We start from the raw sequence: 13,875 nt of genomic DNA, 5'->3' as shown, positions 1-13,875 counted from the left end.
ACCTTCAGTCGCTCGCTAGTGCTCGCGCATGCGCACGCCGGGGGCGGCGCATGCGCAGGATGCAAACATCGACCTGCTTACGAGCACTATGCGCTTGTGAGCGGGTCTGAATCAGGCCCTGAGTCTGATCCCTCAATGAGCCAATACTGGAATTTCTGTCCAGGTTCTGCGGAACATCTGAGCCGTTGCTGCCACCTAGTGGTGCTGGCACACTAGATGCTTAGTTCAGTCGTAGATGGAGCACAGTAATGGTGCGTACAGACTGGGCGATAAAGTGGACGACTGAACGATATCGTTATAGTTCAGTCGTCCACTTTATCGTCCATTTTTAACCCCAAAAAGATGAACGATAACGACGACGCGCGTTCCCGCGGGTCTTTCGTCATTATCGTTCATCGGGCTGACATGCAGGCCAACCTGACAACCTCGTCAGGTTGCTGCATGTCAGGGAATGGGGGAGAGAGCCTGGCGCTGAACAATATCGTTAATGATATCGTTCAGTGGCTGTGCTCAATGTCATGAACGACATTGAGCACAGCCTGCCGGGGACACACTACACGATATCGCTCAGGGAGCATATCGTGTAGTGTGTACCCACCATAATTTGGGACACACGGCACCATGAAGTATCAGCCATGCAGCTCCGAAATAGGTGATCTATAGATTTGTTCGGTTAGAAGCTCAACCTTGCAATTTGCCCCATCCAACCATGCTACAGCTATACATATAAAAGGGAGATGCAGTTAATATTAAGGGTGAATCCAAAACATGCAGTAACTTTGGGGTATTTACAGATTATTAAAAAATATTTTAAATGGTTTGAGGTTTATTAAAATAAAAACAAATACTGTACCTGCAAATGTATCGGGGACGTAATCTTTCACATCTATGTAGACAAAGATTGCTGGCAGTGTCAGTGGTACATTTTTCTCATTTCTCAGACAGATATAGTGATAACCTGAGAAGGAAAGTGATTTATGTCTTTATAAAGTTTCAAGATCTTTTTTAGTTTGACAAATAGCAGAGCGGCTCTGCCCGTGTAATTCCCGATAGTAGAATTTCTGACCCATCAATCAAATCCTTATCCATTTCCAAACTAAAGATTCTGTGGTTTCTTAAACATACAGTACTTCACTTACAGTGAAATAATCCCCCAAATAAGTGTAAGAATTGTTTAATAATAGCTGTGAAATTGGTTGGTATGTTATACTGACAGACCAGTCCTACAGACTAAGCAAAATCACCACTTCATGTGTTGTGTTGACTGAGATCAATGTGATAATATAAGTACTTAGGGCCTGATTCAGACCCGCTCGCGAGCGCTATGCGCTTGCAAGCGGGTCGATTGGTGGCTCAGTGCGCATGCGCACGACGGAGCCGGCTCCGTGATGCGCATGCGCGAGACCAGGATAGCGACGGGCATCGTACCAAAGGTGGCGTGCTGTCAATGTTGAGTGACAGCACGCCCCCTTTGGTGGGCGTGCCGGGGGCGTGGCTGGGAACACCTACCGTCTGGGGCTGGCCCCACTGACATCAAAAGTTTGAGCCGAAAGCACTCCAGGGCTTGCGGCAACGAGACCCTACCACAAGGGTCTCGTCGCAAGCCGATGGTCGCGATGGTCTTGACCATCGCGACGATATTCCTGGCCACTCGCTATAGCTGTGGGTGGTCACCCACAGCTATACGAGCGGCCAGGAGGCCGCTCTAAAAATCAAGAAGGACGGCCCTGATTCAGAGCGAGCGTTCTGTCAGAGCGTCCGGCTCTGAATCAGGGCCTTTGTTCTAATTGGAAAGTATATGTAGCATATATTGCCCTAAAAGGAAATGATACTTCCTATGTTCTCCTGTCAGCCAAGTGGAACAGTGCTAGTCTTGGTCCTTGTAATGCCCTGGCATCATCCCCGACACCTCGTACACTAATGTTGTATGGTAAGATCACTATGGGGACAAGAGTATGTGAGGAGCAGGGGCAGTATTAGGCTAGGGGTTTATGTGTGGCCAAATACTCTTGGGGTGTGCTTAGCAATAAGCTTCTTAGCAGTTGTGAAGCACTAGGTCACCTGTAGACTCCTGCCTACCCTAAAATGCATTATCACACGCACCATTAACAGTTGTACTCAACACACCATCTCACGCTCTTTTCAGTGTCTTTGTCCTAGGAATATTTGGTGGACCACCTCCTGCTTCATCTAATCTTGAATCCGTTCCTGTGCCCATATGCACCTGGCTATGCCACTGAAATACCCAGTAAACTCCCAACCACCCAGGTACCATTCCTTTGTTTGCCCTAATCCCCAAAATGGGTGTGCTCAGACGACAATACAGCATGACTTCCCAGACGGAAGGGTAATAAAATACTGATCTAATCATGGACAAGGCATGTGAGTTATAGACATATAGCTGAATCACATCACATGGCCTTGGGACCTAATTGTGCTTCATGTATTTATTATCTGGATGGCTTATCAGAAAACATAGGGGACAACAGTGGAGGTGTGTCTAACCCCTAAAGAGGACAAGTGAAGATGTTTCCCTTAGCAACCAATCAGATTTTAGTTGTCAGTTCATAGAATGTGCCGGGTGACTGATACCTAGACACTGATTGCTTGCATAGGCAACTTGTCCTCTTTAATAGGTTTGATACTTGTCACTCAACATTCCATTTACCTGTCTGGGCACACACCCATGCCATGATGGAAGAATAGGGAGCAGGCAGAATGATGGAGGCCATCCATTCAAGATTCATAAAAAAAGGAATGGACACTACTAATAAAGGATAGGTGTTACCGTTAGGTAGCCAGAGGTGTATCCATAAATACGAGTTATAAGCCACAATCCAAGAGCAGGAATAAGCATCCTTTTGTAGTTGATGAAAATGGGGAAAAATACATTTACAAAGATATATTTCCTAGCAAAGAGGACACAGTACTGACTATTAGGTGGCTTATATCCTTTTCCTTTCTTCTTATGAAGTGGGAAAACACTTTGCGGTCACTGCTTACTCCAAAAAGGGGATGTCTGACCTCACAATTTTAGTCACCCTTTTCCTCAATCCAGGCCTCACAGAATGTCAGTTTCACTAACTTACATAAAGTGCTACAACTAAAATACGCAGATAACTGCTATGCCGACCTACGTAGCTGATAAAGAAGTTATTCTTTTTAATATTTTTTTCAAGTAATCCCTATCCCTTTTACCGGAATCGGTATGAAATACCGCCGGCCGCAAGAAATAACCTCTTCCCCAAGTGTCTAACCCTAATCCCCCTTCCCCGCTGCCTAAACCTAAGTCCACCAGGGGGGTGCCTAGCCCTAATCTCCTCCCGAGGGAGCCTAACCCTAACCCTCCCGGGGGGGTGCCTAACCCTAAGTCCCCCCCGGGTGCCCTAAACCTAGCCCGCCCCGCGGGTGTCCGCTCGATTGGCATGCCGGTATTTCACCCTTGCCGGGATATGACAGTCGGGAAGCCGGCTGCCGGTATTAAGGCAGCCGGCTTCCTGATTGTATACCGATTTACCCATCATATCCTGAGCTATGCATGTCCTTGCAATGTACAATTTACTTCTGTGGTCCCTAATGACATTGGTTAGAATGTGCATTGGGTGTTCCCTGATGAAATGTATTATTTCACTGAGTACTCATTCACCAAGTATGCCATAGCAGAGGTTATTGTCCCACCATTATGTTTGATCTGGCTGTCTGTGTTCAATGTCCCCACACCAATAGGTATTGGGCTGCAACTTTAAAGTCCTAGATGCTGATTGTACCCACTTTACAGGACCAGTACTGTTTATGAGATATTTGTCTCTGGAATTTTTTGCAACCCAATATGTCTTTATTGTCACCAACAGAAAATAACAAAATTATCTTTTAATATATGTTAAATGCTATTTTTACCACGTATATGTACTCTGTATGATTTGTGTACTGTGCTCAGCTGCAGCGTCCTTGGAAACTATTATAAAAATGTTGGTGACGGTGTGAAAGGTAATCACATCGGTGGCGTGAAGCTCAGGTGTGATAACTATTGGTGCTGGGATTTTGACTGTTGGAACTAGTGGCGTATCTATAAGGGTTTCAGGGTGTGTGGTGCATATAGGCCCATAGTTCAAGGGGGTCCACACCACACCTGCACCCATTGCATTTACTCATCTCCTTACCGTCCTGTCGGCTGCCCGTACAACTGTTCTGGCGATTTTTTTTTCGATAATATTATGTCAGCACCATATTTTAGTAATCAGTAGAGATATGGTGATGGTACCATATTTGCAAAGATAGTGTCATAAATATGGGGCATGTGCAGTGTCAGAGACTTTGAGATTTTCTGCGCATGCGCTGCCGACATTTTCATTTCTGGGAGGGGGACCACGATCAGGAGTGGACTGATAATCTCCCTCTAATTTCAGCAAGATCCTGCAGAGGAGGAACTCGGGGGTAGGATGGATAAGAATGGAAGAGACTATTGGAGGATTACCATGAACGTTACGTGACACCAGATAGCACAGTAGTACATAAAACATTCTGCTATGTAAATGAGCCTACCTGGCCGGATCGCAGAGACAGGTAATAGCCGATGACCTATGAACTTTCCTCCTTCTTCATATGCTGCTATTCTGAGACAGGCCAGGGAGGGAAGCACTACCTAATAAACAAGATCGACAAAAGCACCACATTTAGGAACAAGTGGTTTGATTGACTTATGGAAACAGTATGTTGCAGTTTATATGTATGCTGCATGTCATTTTCATCAACATAAGCTGCTTGTGTGTCCTATTGGCATCGCTTATTTATAATGGGTGCAGGGTGTGCGGTGTGTGGAGGGGCCCGCACTGCACACCTTGACCCATATTATTCTTACGTCTCCGGAATCCCACGTCGGTGCCGGTGTCAGCGCTGGAAAAATGCCTGGAAAATGGCCGCTGCGGCCATTTTCCCATTGTTTTGCGCATGCGCAGTACAAGGAAAATGGCCCCTGCGGCCATTTTCCTGGTGTCCTGTGAATGCGCTGTAGACTCTGCGCACACTCTAGTGCCCAGAGTTTATCAGTACGGCACTGGCCGCAGTGCGCTCAGTGTGCTGCTGGCCGCCGGACTGAGAGAAGGGGGCCTGTGACGGAGACTGCACACGGGCCCCCTCCTCTCTAGAAATGTCTCTGCACAGCATGGTATGACTAGAAGGGCTGCTTAACGTGCAAGGAGGCTAGATGTACAGTATGTGGACACATCTGTAAATCTGATTAAGGTGGAGTGAAAAGGGGAGGCCAGGACAGAGAAGTAGTGATGTAGGGGGCTGGGCTCTCAGGTGATGTGGCCGATGACCCAACAATGTTTGTCAGTGTTCCCCACTGTACAAAGGGTGATTCCTGACTTATGCAAATCTTGTACTAGTCATTAATACAGTATGCAGGGCCGCCATCAGGGAGGGACTGCCAGGACTTTAGTCCCGCGTCCGGGTACTCGGGGTGCCCGCCCGCCTGCCTGCCACTATCTCCCTGGCCCACGGCGGAAGAAGTGACAACTGACAGGCCAAGCCGGGGGCCCACTCCTATCATCACGATGCAGCAGCCCGAATCCAGTGCTATGGACCCGGCCATGCCCCACCCCCCGCGCTGCTGCTTCCACACAATAAAATGAGTAAGTGACTAATAAGTCACTACTCATGCAGGCAGCCTTCCGCTATCACTAGCGCACAGAGGGAGGTTTCTAAGTACACAGAAACCCCCCCTGACCTACCAATTGTTTTTTTTTTTTTTCAGAGATGGAGACAGCCATAGAGTGTGTGTGTAGACATATATATTGGAAACCCCTCCCTGAGAATCCTGCGTTTGCCACTGCGCCTCATACATTAACAACTGGCCGTGTTTGCCTAATAAAGTTTTTCTTCACTCATTGAAGCTGTCGAGTGACGTCATGACGCACCACTGAAAGAGACGAGCTGCAGCGGGCGGGTTGTGTGAGGACGCCTGAGGAGTTGTCCGGAGCAGACAGGCCGTGGGGCCGACAAACAGAAGAACGAAGGAGCAAACAAGGTTAGGTAAATTCATTCAGGTTGTGGGGGAGGGGCGGGTTGTGGGGGAGGGGCGGGTTGAGGGGGGGGCCCTGCCCATTTTGACAGTCCTGGGCCCCACAATTTCTGATGGCAGCCCTTACAGTATGTACAAACCAGTAATCACCGAAAGTGTTATTTTATGTATTATGTATATACAATAATGCTTCAGTTCTACAAACTATATTGTGAGTGAAATTGAAAAGTATGATGGAGACGGTACAAAGAAATGTTCCAGCATTATCTGATGTGCTAATTAACTGTCATTTCCAATTAACATTTTATTAAAACACTACAACCTTTTTAAACACGATGGGCTCCTCTTCCCATACTGGGTTCACTGCGTTGCCTTGCGACGTCTTTGTTTTGAATGCTTTTCTCTTGGTGTCGACTGGCAGCCCGAACATATCCACTTCTACGTACGTGCCAACCTTCTTATCTGAAAGGAACTGTCCCGATATGATCTAGAAGGTAAAAAAACAAGGAAAAGCAGGTCCATAATGGGGTCCGGTATGATTTACCGCTGGCCCGGCAGGGGTGAAAATCCCGATACTCCAAGGTAAGTATTTCCTAACGCTATTCTACCCCCTAACCCTCCCTTTGGGGTGCCTAACCCTAACCTCACCCCAAGTGCTTAACCCTAATCCCCCCTCTAAGTGCCCCCCTTCCCCAGCCGCCTAAACCTAAGTCCCCCGGGGGGGGGGCCTAACCCTAACCTCCTCCCGGGGATGCCTGATCCTAACCTCCTCCCGGGGATGCCTAACCCTAACCCTCCCTTCCCCTAGCCTAATCCTAACCTCCCGAGGGGGTGCCTAACCCTAAATCCCCCCCCGGGAGCCCTAAACCTAACCCTCCCCCCCCCCCCACCCCGCGGCTGTCCGCGCCCGGCTTACGTTCGATCGGTAAGCCAGGCGTCTGGCTCCTGGTGTAGGTAAAATGACAAGCGTCGGGATTTCAACGCCTGTCATTTAATCCTTGCCGGGATTAGACAGTCGGGAAGCCGGCGGTCGGGATTCCATCTGTAGGCTTCCCGACTGCTTCTCCCATAATGGCATTCTGGATGACAATCTCTGTATTTAACAGATACATAGGGGACGGTGTAGCTAATACAGCAGAAAGAGCAATGCACTACAATGATTGTTACTTATTACTACAATAATATATTGTTATAAATAAATTATTCAAGACAACAAACCAGAGAGACTGCCAGAAATATATTCTTGTATACACATGACTACTCTCCCGGAATGTCCAGTGAGACTTCTGAATTTGGTAAAGTTCTCCTGGACTCCGGTGGAGTCTTTCTGAGACCCCTGGACTGTGGGGACAGGGTAAGTAACAATATTGGGAGCCCTGGCAACTTTGCATGTCCAGTGATACCAGTATAATGGACGCTATTTGCAGACGATCGTTCAGAAAAAGGGGCTGGCTATTTAAATTGAGCGCTCGCTCTTTGCGGTCTGTTGACGCCTCTATGGCTGAGCGAGCGTCTGAAACATGCGCTCGCTATTTTGTAAAGACGCCCCTTGGCCGTTCGCATCATACGTCATCTCCGCTATTTATTAGATTAATCGAGTACATCGAAAGGCGTATGAACTGCTCGCTATTCTTGTGGTAGCATTTTCCTACCGCAATCATGCGAGCAGTTCAGGCTAAAAGACAACCAAGTGACGTGGTCGATGACGCTGCTTTGTTAATTATGCACACCCTTAAAATGCCTGTTTTGACCGTTTGGCACGCCTGCGTTCGGATCTCCACTCCCCGTTTTCAAGCACCTTCCCCTTTTACCACTGACAAATGCCTCATCCTGTCACTCAAATTAGCAGGCACTCGCTATTTTGCGAGCACACGATTTCCGACCGCACTGACTGGTTGGCGCATGCGCATTACGACCCATGCGCAGATGTGCGAACATCGCTCGGAGCGAACGAGCGGCCGCTTACGAGCGGCTCTGAATCAGGCCCAGGGATCCATAAGATTATAATGAGAGGCTTTAGCCTCTTCAGTCAATTCTAATTAGAATTGTTTAACAGTACGCCTCAGTGACTGTAACGTGTATGACAGACAGGCTTGTTTACCAAGACTTCCTATCTGGAACTCTGCTACTGTATCTACATCCTCAGACGGTAACACTCATTGTTAATGGAGAGAAGACTTTTATACCTTTCGTAAATACGGCTCTAAATGACCAATTAGATAGATAGACAAATAGACAGACAGACATGAGATACATACAGTATATAGATAGACAGATTACATAGATTTGAGATAGATAGATAGATGCTATATTAGATAGAAAGAGGCTATATATGAAAGACAGACAGACAGATATATAGATAGTGTTTTACCTTTACAGAGACTGTGTTTGCAACTATTCCATCTACCGTTGTCTCAGTGAATGGATCAAAGTGTTTATCAGGCCGTCTCATAAACTCTGGTTTCAGTCTGTATCCACATTTACCATTACACTCATACATCCCCATGTTTAGCTGCATAGAAAAATCTGTGAATAAAATGCAGCATCCTTATCAGACAGACGATAACACCTTTACATACAAAACATAAAAACTTTTATTTAAAAAAAAAAAAAATAGGTTTGCATTCATGATAACGCACATTATACCAAGTGCCAGAAAGGTGCGTTACTAAGCATAAGATTCACAGTAACTGTACAGTATCTCTACTGATATGTGCCTATCTGATTATCCTCATACATGCACATGCCGAGTGTCAGGGACATGAAAAGAGGAACCGCTGGTGCACACGTACAGTAAAAAGGGAAGTAGGCAGTAAAACGTGGGGAACAGGCATCTAGGACCTGATTTGGAAACAGATGCAACAGCGTTTGTGTCAGCATCTTTTGCGACAGTCGTGACTGCGACTTAATTCTAAATACTAGTATAAGCCGTCCCCTGGTGTACAGCCATGTATCTGAATGTGTAAGAATTGAGACCTCCACTTTGTGTTCGTCCTGGCACTAGGTACGATCACACCTGGGGACACAAGTGCTGTGCGGCTTTTTTGTAACTTACTGTAGACGCATGCGTATTGAGTATGACTCAGAATCAGTCCTTAGCGGGGAATTCAATCAGCCACTGGATATACCCCGCAGCTAATTGATCACTCCGCGTGGTAAATAGCTATTCAATTAATTAGCCGTTCCCACCCATGCACTAGACACTAGGTTAAAGCGTTCATTGATTCAACGTAAAATGCTGAATCAATGGGTTTCCCTGCACGTTAGATTGCAGAACCTGCAGATTTTTCGTTACAGCTCCCGAGGTTGCATTTGATAATTAAGTCCAAATCGCAAACCGTAATATTAACTGATCCCTTGAATTCAGGCCAAATTCTGCCTGTTGCACTGTATGTCTGCAATTCTGGTAATGACTTTCAGTCAATTAAAGATTTTGGGGCGTATTCAATTAGCCGCGATAAGCCGTTTTCAGCAAACAGTTTCGCGGATGACGTCATTTCGCCAGGTGAAAACTTTTCCCCGTATTCAATTCCAAAGACTTTTCGCCTATGCGGAAAGTCAATGCATTGGTATAGGCAAAAAAGATTTTCCTATGAAACCAGGCGGAAAAAAGTGCAGAATTGTGGATTTGGGGTGCAAAGGTGGGGAAACCACCCTGCACCCTTGGGACAGGTCCACAAAGGTTACCTGCGTCAAAAAAAATTGAAGAACACCCCAAAAAATGACATTGAAAAAGGGGGCGAAAAAGTACAAAGTTGGGGTACAAACTTAAAAACTATCGAAATAAGCTTTTGGGGGGTCTGCAAGTATGGGGGAGGTGTTTTTTTTTATTGCAGGTGCTTGCTGAAGGTGCATTTTTAAGGTTTTTTTAAAACTACACTTTTGCGATTTTTAACCATGCTGGCACCCATTTTCATGTACTGCAAATTTGCTGGGACTAGTTATATTCTACAACCAAACCCTGCAAAATGCTATTCTTCACCACTTGTGCAGAGATGCTAATTAGAAGCTATTGAGAGCATTTAAGTACCTCAAATAGCTTCAGTAGGTCTATTTGGGGGCAGCTACATTAATCCCCAATGATAGTGCATCTTTTGTGGGGTGTCAGGCTGATTTCCCCAAATCTAACAGCTCTTTTCGCCTGTTTGAGTTTCGCCGGGATCTGTTTTCATGTCCTTTGGAATGGAATAGAGCGAAAAGTGAGGCTGCGCACGAAAAGTTTTCGCCTCCAAAACACGCGAAGTCACCAAAAAGTACGGCAGGCGAAACCTTTCCGACTTTTCACGTCTAATTGAATATGCCCCATTATCTTTTTTTTTTTTTTTTAATCTAAATTTGTATTTCCAGAAAATCTCTTTTTTACAGCAATGCACCAAACTGCAGTAGTTACATGTACAGTATATGAGTGCATTTGAGTGTGTAATGTACTGTTTTTTTATCCAATCACAGTCATAGAGGAAAACCTGTCTGACCTGGAACTTCTCCTGAACTGGAATGAGTGAAGCTCATTTTCCCAGTAACCTAGACGCAATAAGATCTACAGATCATTTAAATTTCGAGGAGTTGGCCATAGTAACTATTCAGATTCCAGCTATAATTTATCTTGTACAGTCAAGAGAATAACTGGACTCTGATTGGTTGCCAAGGGTAACACCCTCCACTCTTTCTTTTTAGAAGGTTTGATAAATCGTACGGCGTCACTTGTCTTGATGACACCCGATGCGGCTGTGGCAGGAATCCACGCTCAAGGGTGTGTGTCTTTACACACGCCCCCTTATGTGTGGCAATATTGGGGTCGTGACCGCATGTTACACTTCCCCCCCCGTTCTCGGGACACAGTGGGCTTACCCAGTGCTCCGGGCCGCTTCCACAGCCTCTCCCCTGCCTCTCTCTGCAGTGTGGCTGCTTGGCGACACCATTCGACGGGCTAACACCAAGATAGCAGGGGAGCTCTGCAATTTTAGTGTTACCTCCTTGGATGGTGTCACCTGGTAGAGGCCACAGCCCCCTAGTGACGCCAGTGGATAAAGTCCCTAAATCAGCCTTACCCAAAATGTAGCTCTTTTGCTGACAAGACATGCTGGAACTTCTAGCTGAAAAAACGCAGGTTGCCCACCTATGTACAGTATATTTATACCTAATGTAATAGGACTGATGTACTTATTAGAGATGAGCGGTTTGGTTTTGCTAAAAACTGAACACACTTGAATTTTGGGGTTTCGAGTCGAACGACTCAGGTCTTCTCGCCAAGTTCAGAACTGATCTAAAAACTGGCTCTTCAGTGTTTTGGATTGTATTTAAGCCCCTTCCTCGTGATTTCAGGTGCTGTGAGGTGGTCAAAATTGACTAGAAATTAATGTTATTGATGTTAATATTACAGGAACATAAACAGGTCAAAGTTACATGATTTTATCTGACTTTATCTGATTTTCTTTTAAATAAATCCAAACCAAATCAACACTTCAGGGTGTTTTTGCCAAAACCAACAAAATTATTTAAAAACTTTTCCTGCACTTTTTTTTTTTTTTTTTTTTATTAAGAATAAACAAGTTCCCTTTTCCATGTAAAGGAAATAGATAGAATAAAACATTGTTCCCTCTCAGTAGCTTTACATACAATTTCATGCAATATTGTCTATGGGATTTAGTACTAGTACAGAGTATGAGATTCTGTCCTACCACTTACATAGTAATTCATTATTTAAGGAAAAAGCTTTTTGAATCTAGGTCAAGTAAACAAAGGCACATGTATAATATATAAAGATTGTGAGCTTTTCTTTAAGGCTAATTAGACATTTAGGTCTATTCTACTGAGTAATTAGAAGAAAGTCATTTAATGAAGGGTTAGGTCACACTGTGAAGATGATGTGCTATAAAGTGGAATCAGGGTCATGGTCAGGTACCGCAGGAGGGAGTAACGCAATGGCACCTGCCGACTGATACTAGGCAAAGCCCCCCACCATTCTGGTCGGATCTCCAAACACAGTGTCTGTGGCCTATGGACAGAAGCAACTGTAGCTACTGTTTCCTACTGATAAACCCCCAGGGAAAGCGAGCCTCACCACCTGCACATACACTGCCTTTGGGCCATGCTTGCCAGGGCCGTAACTAGGGTAGTGCAGCCTGAGCCATGGCAGGGGGCGCTGTTTGGGCTGTCAATTATCTGTTTATTATCATTCTCACTTGTAGCTTCCTCTTATTTGATCCCCAGCATCTCCTGGCTGCCCCTATCTCTTCCCTGGCCCTTCCCCATGAGGTCGTGGCCCTTTTTTGGGTGTGTTATCTCCCTATTTAAAAAATAGGGGGTAGCGCCAATGCTCTTTCTGGCACAGGGCATCGGAAAGTCTAGTCATGGCTCTGATGCTTGCACAGTAGTGTAAACCAGGAAGTGATGTCTTTCACACCTGTGTTATGCTAGCGGCTAAGGACATTACAATGGCAGTGATTGCCAGGACAGTCTGCCTCTTTTCAGATGCACTATACCTGCAAAGTTTATCATATAGATCTGAAAAATCAGAACTAAATAATGTTATATGAATCGTTATGTATTGGGGTAAAACCATACTTGCCTACCCTCCCGATTTGGCCAGGAGCCTCCCGAAAATCAGGTGCTGCTCCCAGCCTCCCGGAAAGGCTGGCAAGCCTCCCGGCAGCCGCCGATCCCTCCTGCCCCCCCCCCAGCAATCATATGAGAATCACCTGCAGTCCTACTCCTAACCCTAGCCTAACCCTCCCCCCTTAGTGCCTAGCCCTAAACCCCCGCCTCCGTGGTGCCTAAACCTAACCCCCCCCCCCCCCCCGCGGCTAACTCCTATCCTGGCCCGCCATACTCACGTTTGGGATGCCGGCTGTCAGGATTCTGAATTCGGCATCAGAACTGTCGTCTGGATTTCGGTGTTCTGTCCCAGGTCGGGAATCTGGCGCCGGGATTTCATCAGCCGGCATCTCATACGCAAGTATCATTACTACATCGCAAAGGACTGACCCCCACTTCCTCTGATTGCAAAATGCAGGAGGTAAGACAGACTTGTAAGATGGACTTGTCCAAAAGTAGACACCTTTTAGTCCAGATTGTTTTGAGGAACACGTACTGTAGCAATATAGATTTTTATTTCATATTTAGATCCTGTCATAATAAAGATAAACTTTTTAAAAAAAATCTAAATTACTATTCAAGAATCACTATAACTTTTTTCAAACATGAATACAGTAGTTGCAGTAGTGGTTACAGCATAACTGTCATGTCCAGCCGATAAGGTTTTGGTGACGCCTCACCATGGTTTTTAATTACATGAACTATATACTTTTTAAAATAATTTCTACTTCAGGGTCCATAGGGGGTCCACAGGGTTGACCTTGGGGTATAGCTGGATCTGGATCCACGGGGACCACGCAGTTAAAGCTTTGCTGCTCCCAGGATGCACTTGGGTCCGTCCTCCTCTATACCCCGCCCCGGCCACAGGCACCTCAGTTTTAGTTGGTGCCCGGCCGGAGTCGGGTCACCCTGTCGCAGTGGGGCTGCAGGAGCAGCCCCTAAGCTTTATTTTAAAAGAAAAATTTTTTATTTTTTTCTTCTTTTTTTACACTTTTAGAGCGGCAGCATCAGACTGTCCTTTAGGACGTCCACGCTGCCGCTCCTTCTCCCCGCTGGCGCCGCGACGCCAGTACAGCTCTGGGGATCGCGGCGGGACCCCAGAGCCTGTACTAGCCGGGCTCTGGGGACTCCCTTGACTGCTGCCGGACGCGACGGGGATCAGGTAAGCCGCGGGTCGCCGCGTGCGGCGGCCCGCGGATACTTCAATGCAGTCAGGAGCCTCCGGTCTCTGGGGACAGACCGGAGGCGCTAGCGGCGGC

General features: G+C 46.3%; 1 protein-coding gene across 3 annotated transcripts in view; it reads right to left on the bottom strand.

Annotated features, from left to right (window-relative positions):
* Positions 1-13,875, bottom strand: part of PLCB1 (phospholipase C beta 1) — an 808,463-nt gene that overhangs the window by 154,933 nt on the left and 639,655 nt on the right. For all 3 annotated transcript variants that reach the window (XM_088478043.1, XM_088478041.1, XM_088478042.1), the window contains exons 19-22: positions 8,394-8,548; positions 6,345-6,509; positions 4,543-4,642; positions 854-958 (exon numbers count right to left, since the gene is read on the bottom strand). In XM_088478043.1, coding sequence (XP_088334169.1) covers positions 854-958; positions 4,543-4,642; positions 6,345-6,509; positions 8,394-8,548 — 525 coding nt within the window. The remainder of the gene's footprint in view (positions 1-853; positions 959-4,542; positions 4,643-6,344; positions 6,510-8,393; positions 8,549-13,875) is intronic.

The sequence above is a fragment of the Taudactylus pleione genome, unplaced genomic scaffold (genome assembly GCF_031769625.1).
Source record: "Taudactylus pleione unplaced genomic scaffold, aTauple2 ptg000206l, whole genome shotgun sequence".
Taxonomy (NCBI): domain Eukaryota; kingdom Metazoa; phylum Chordata; class Amphibia; order Anura; family Myobatrachidae; genus Taudactylus; species Taudactylus pleione.
This window is presented reverse-complemented; position numbering and strand designations above follow the sequence as displayed.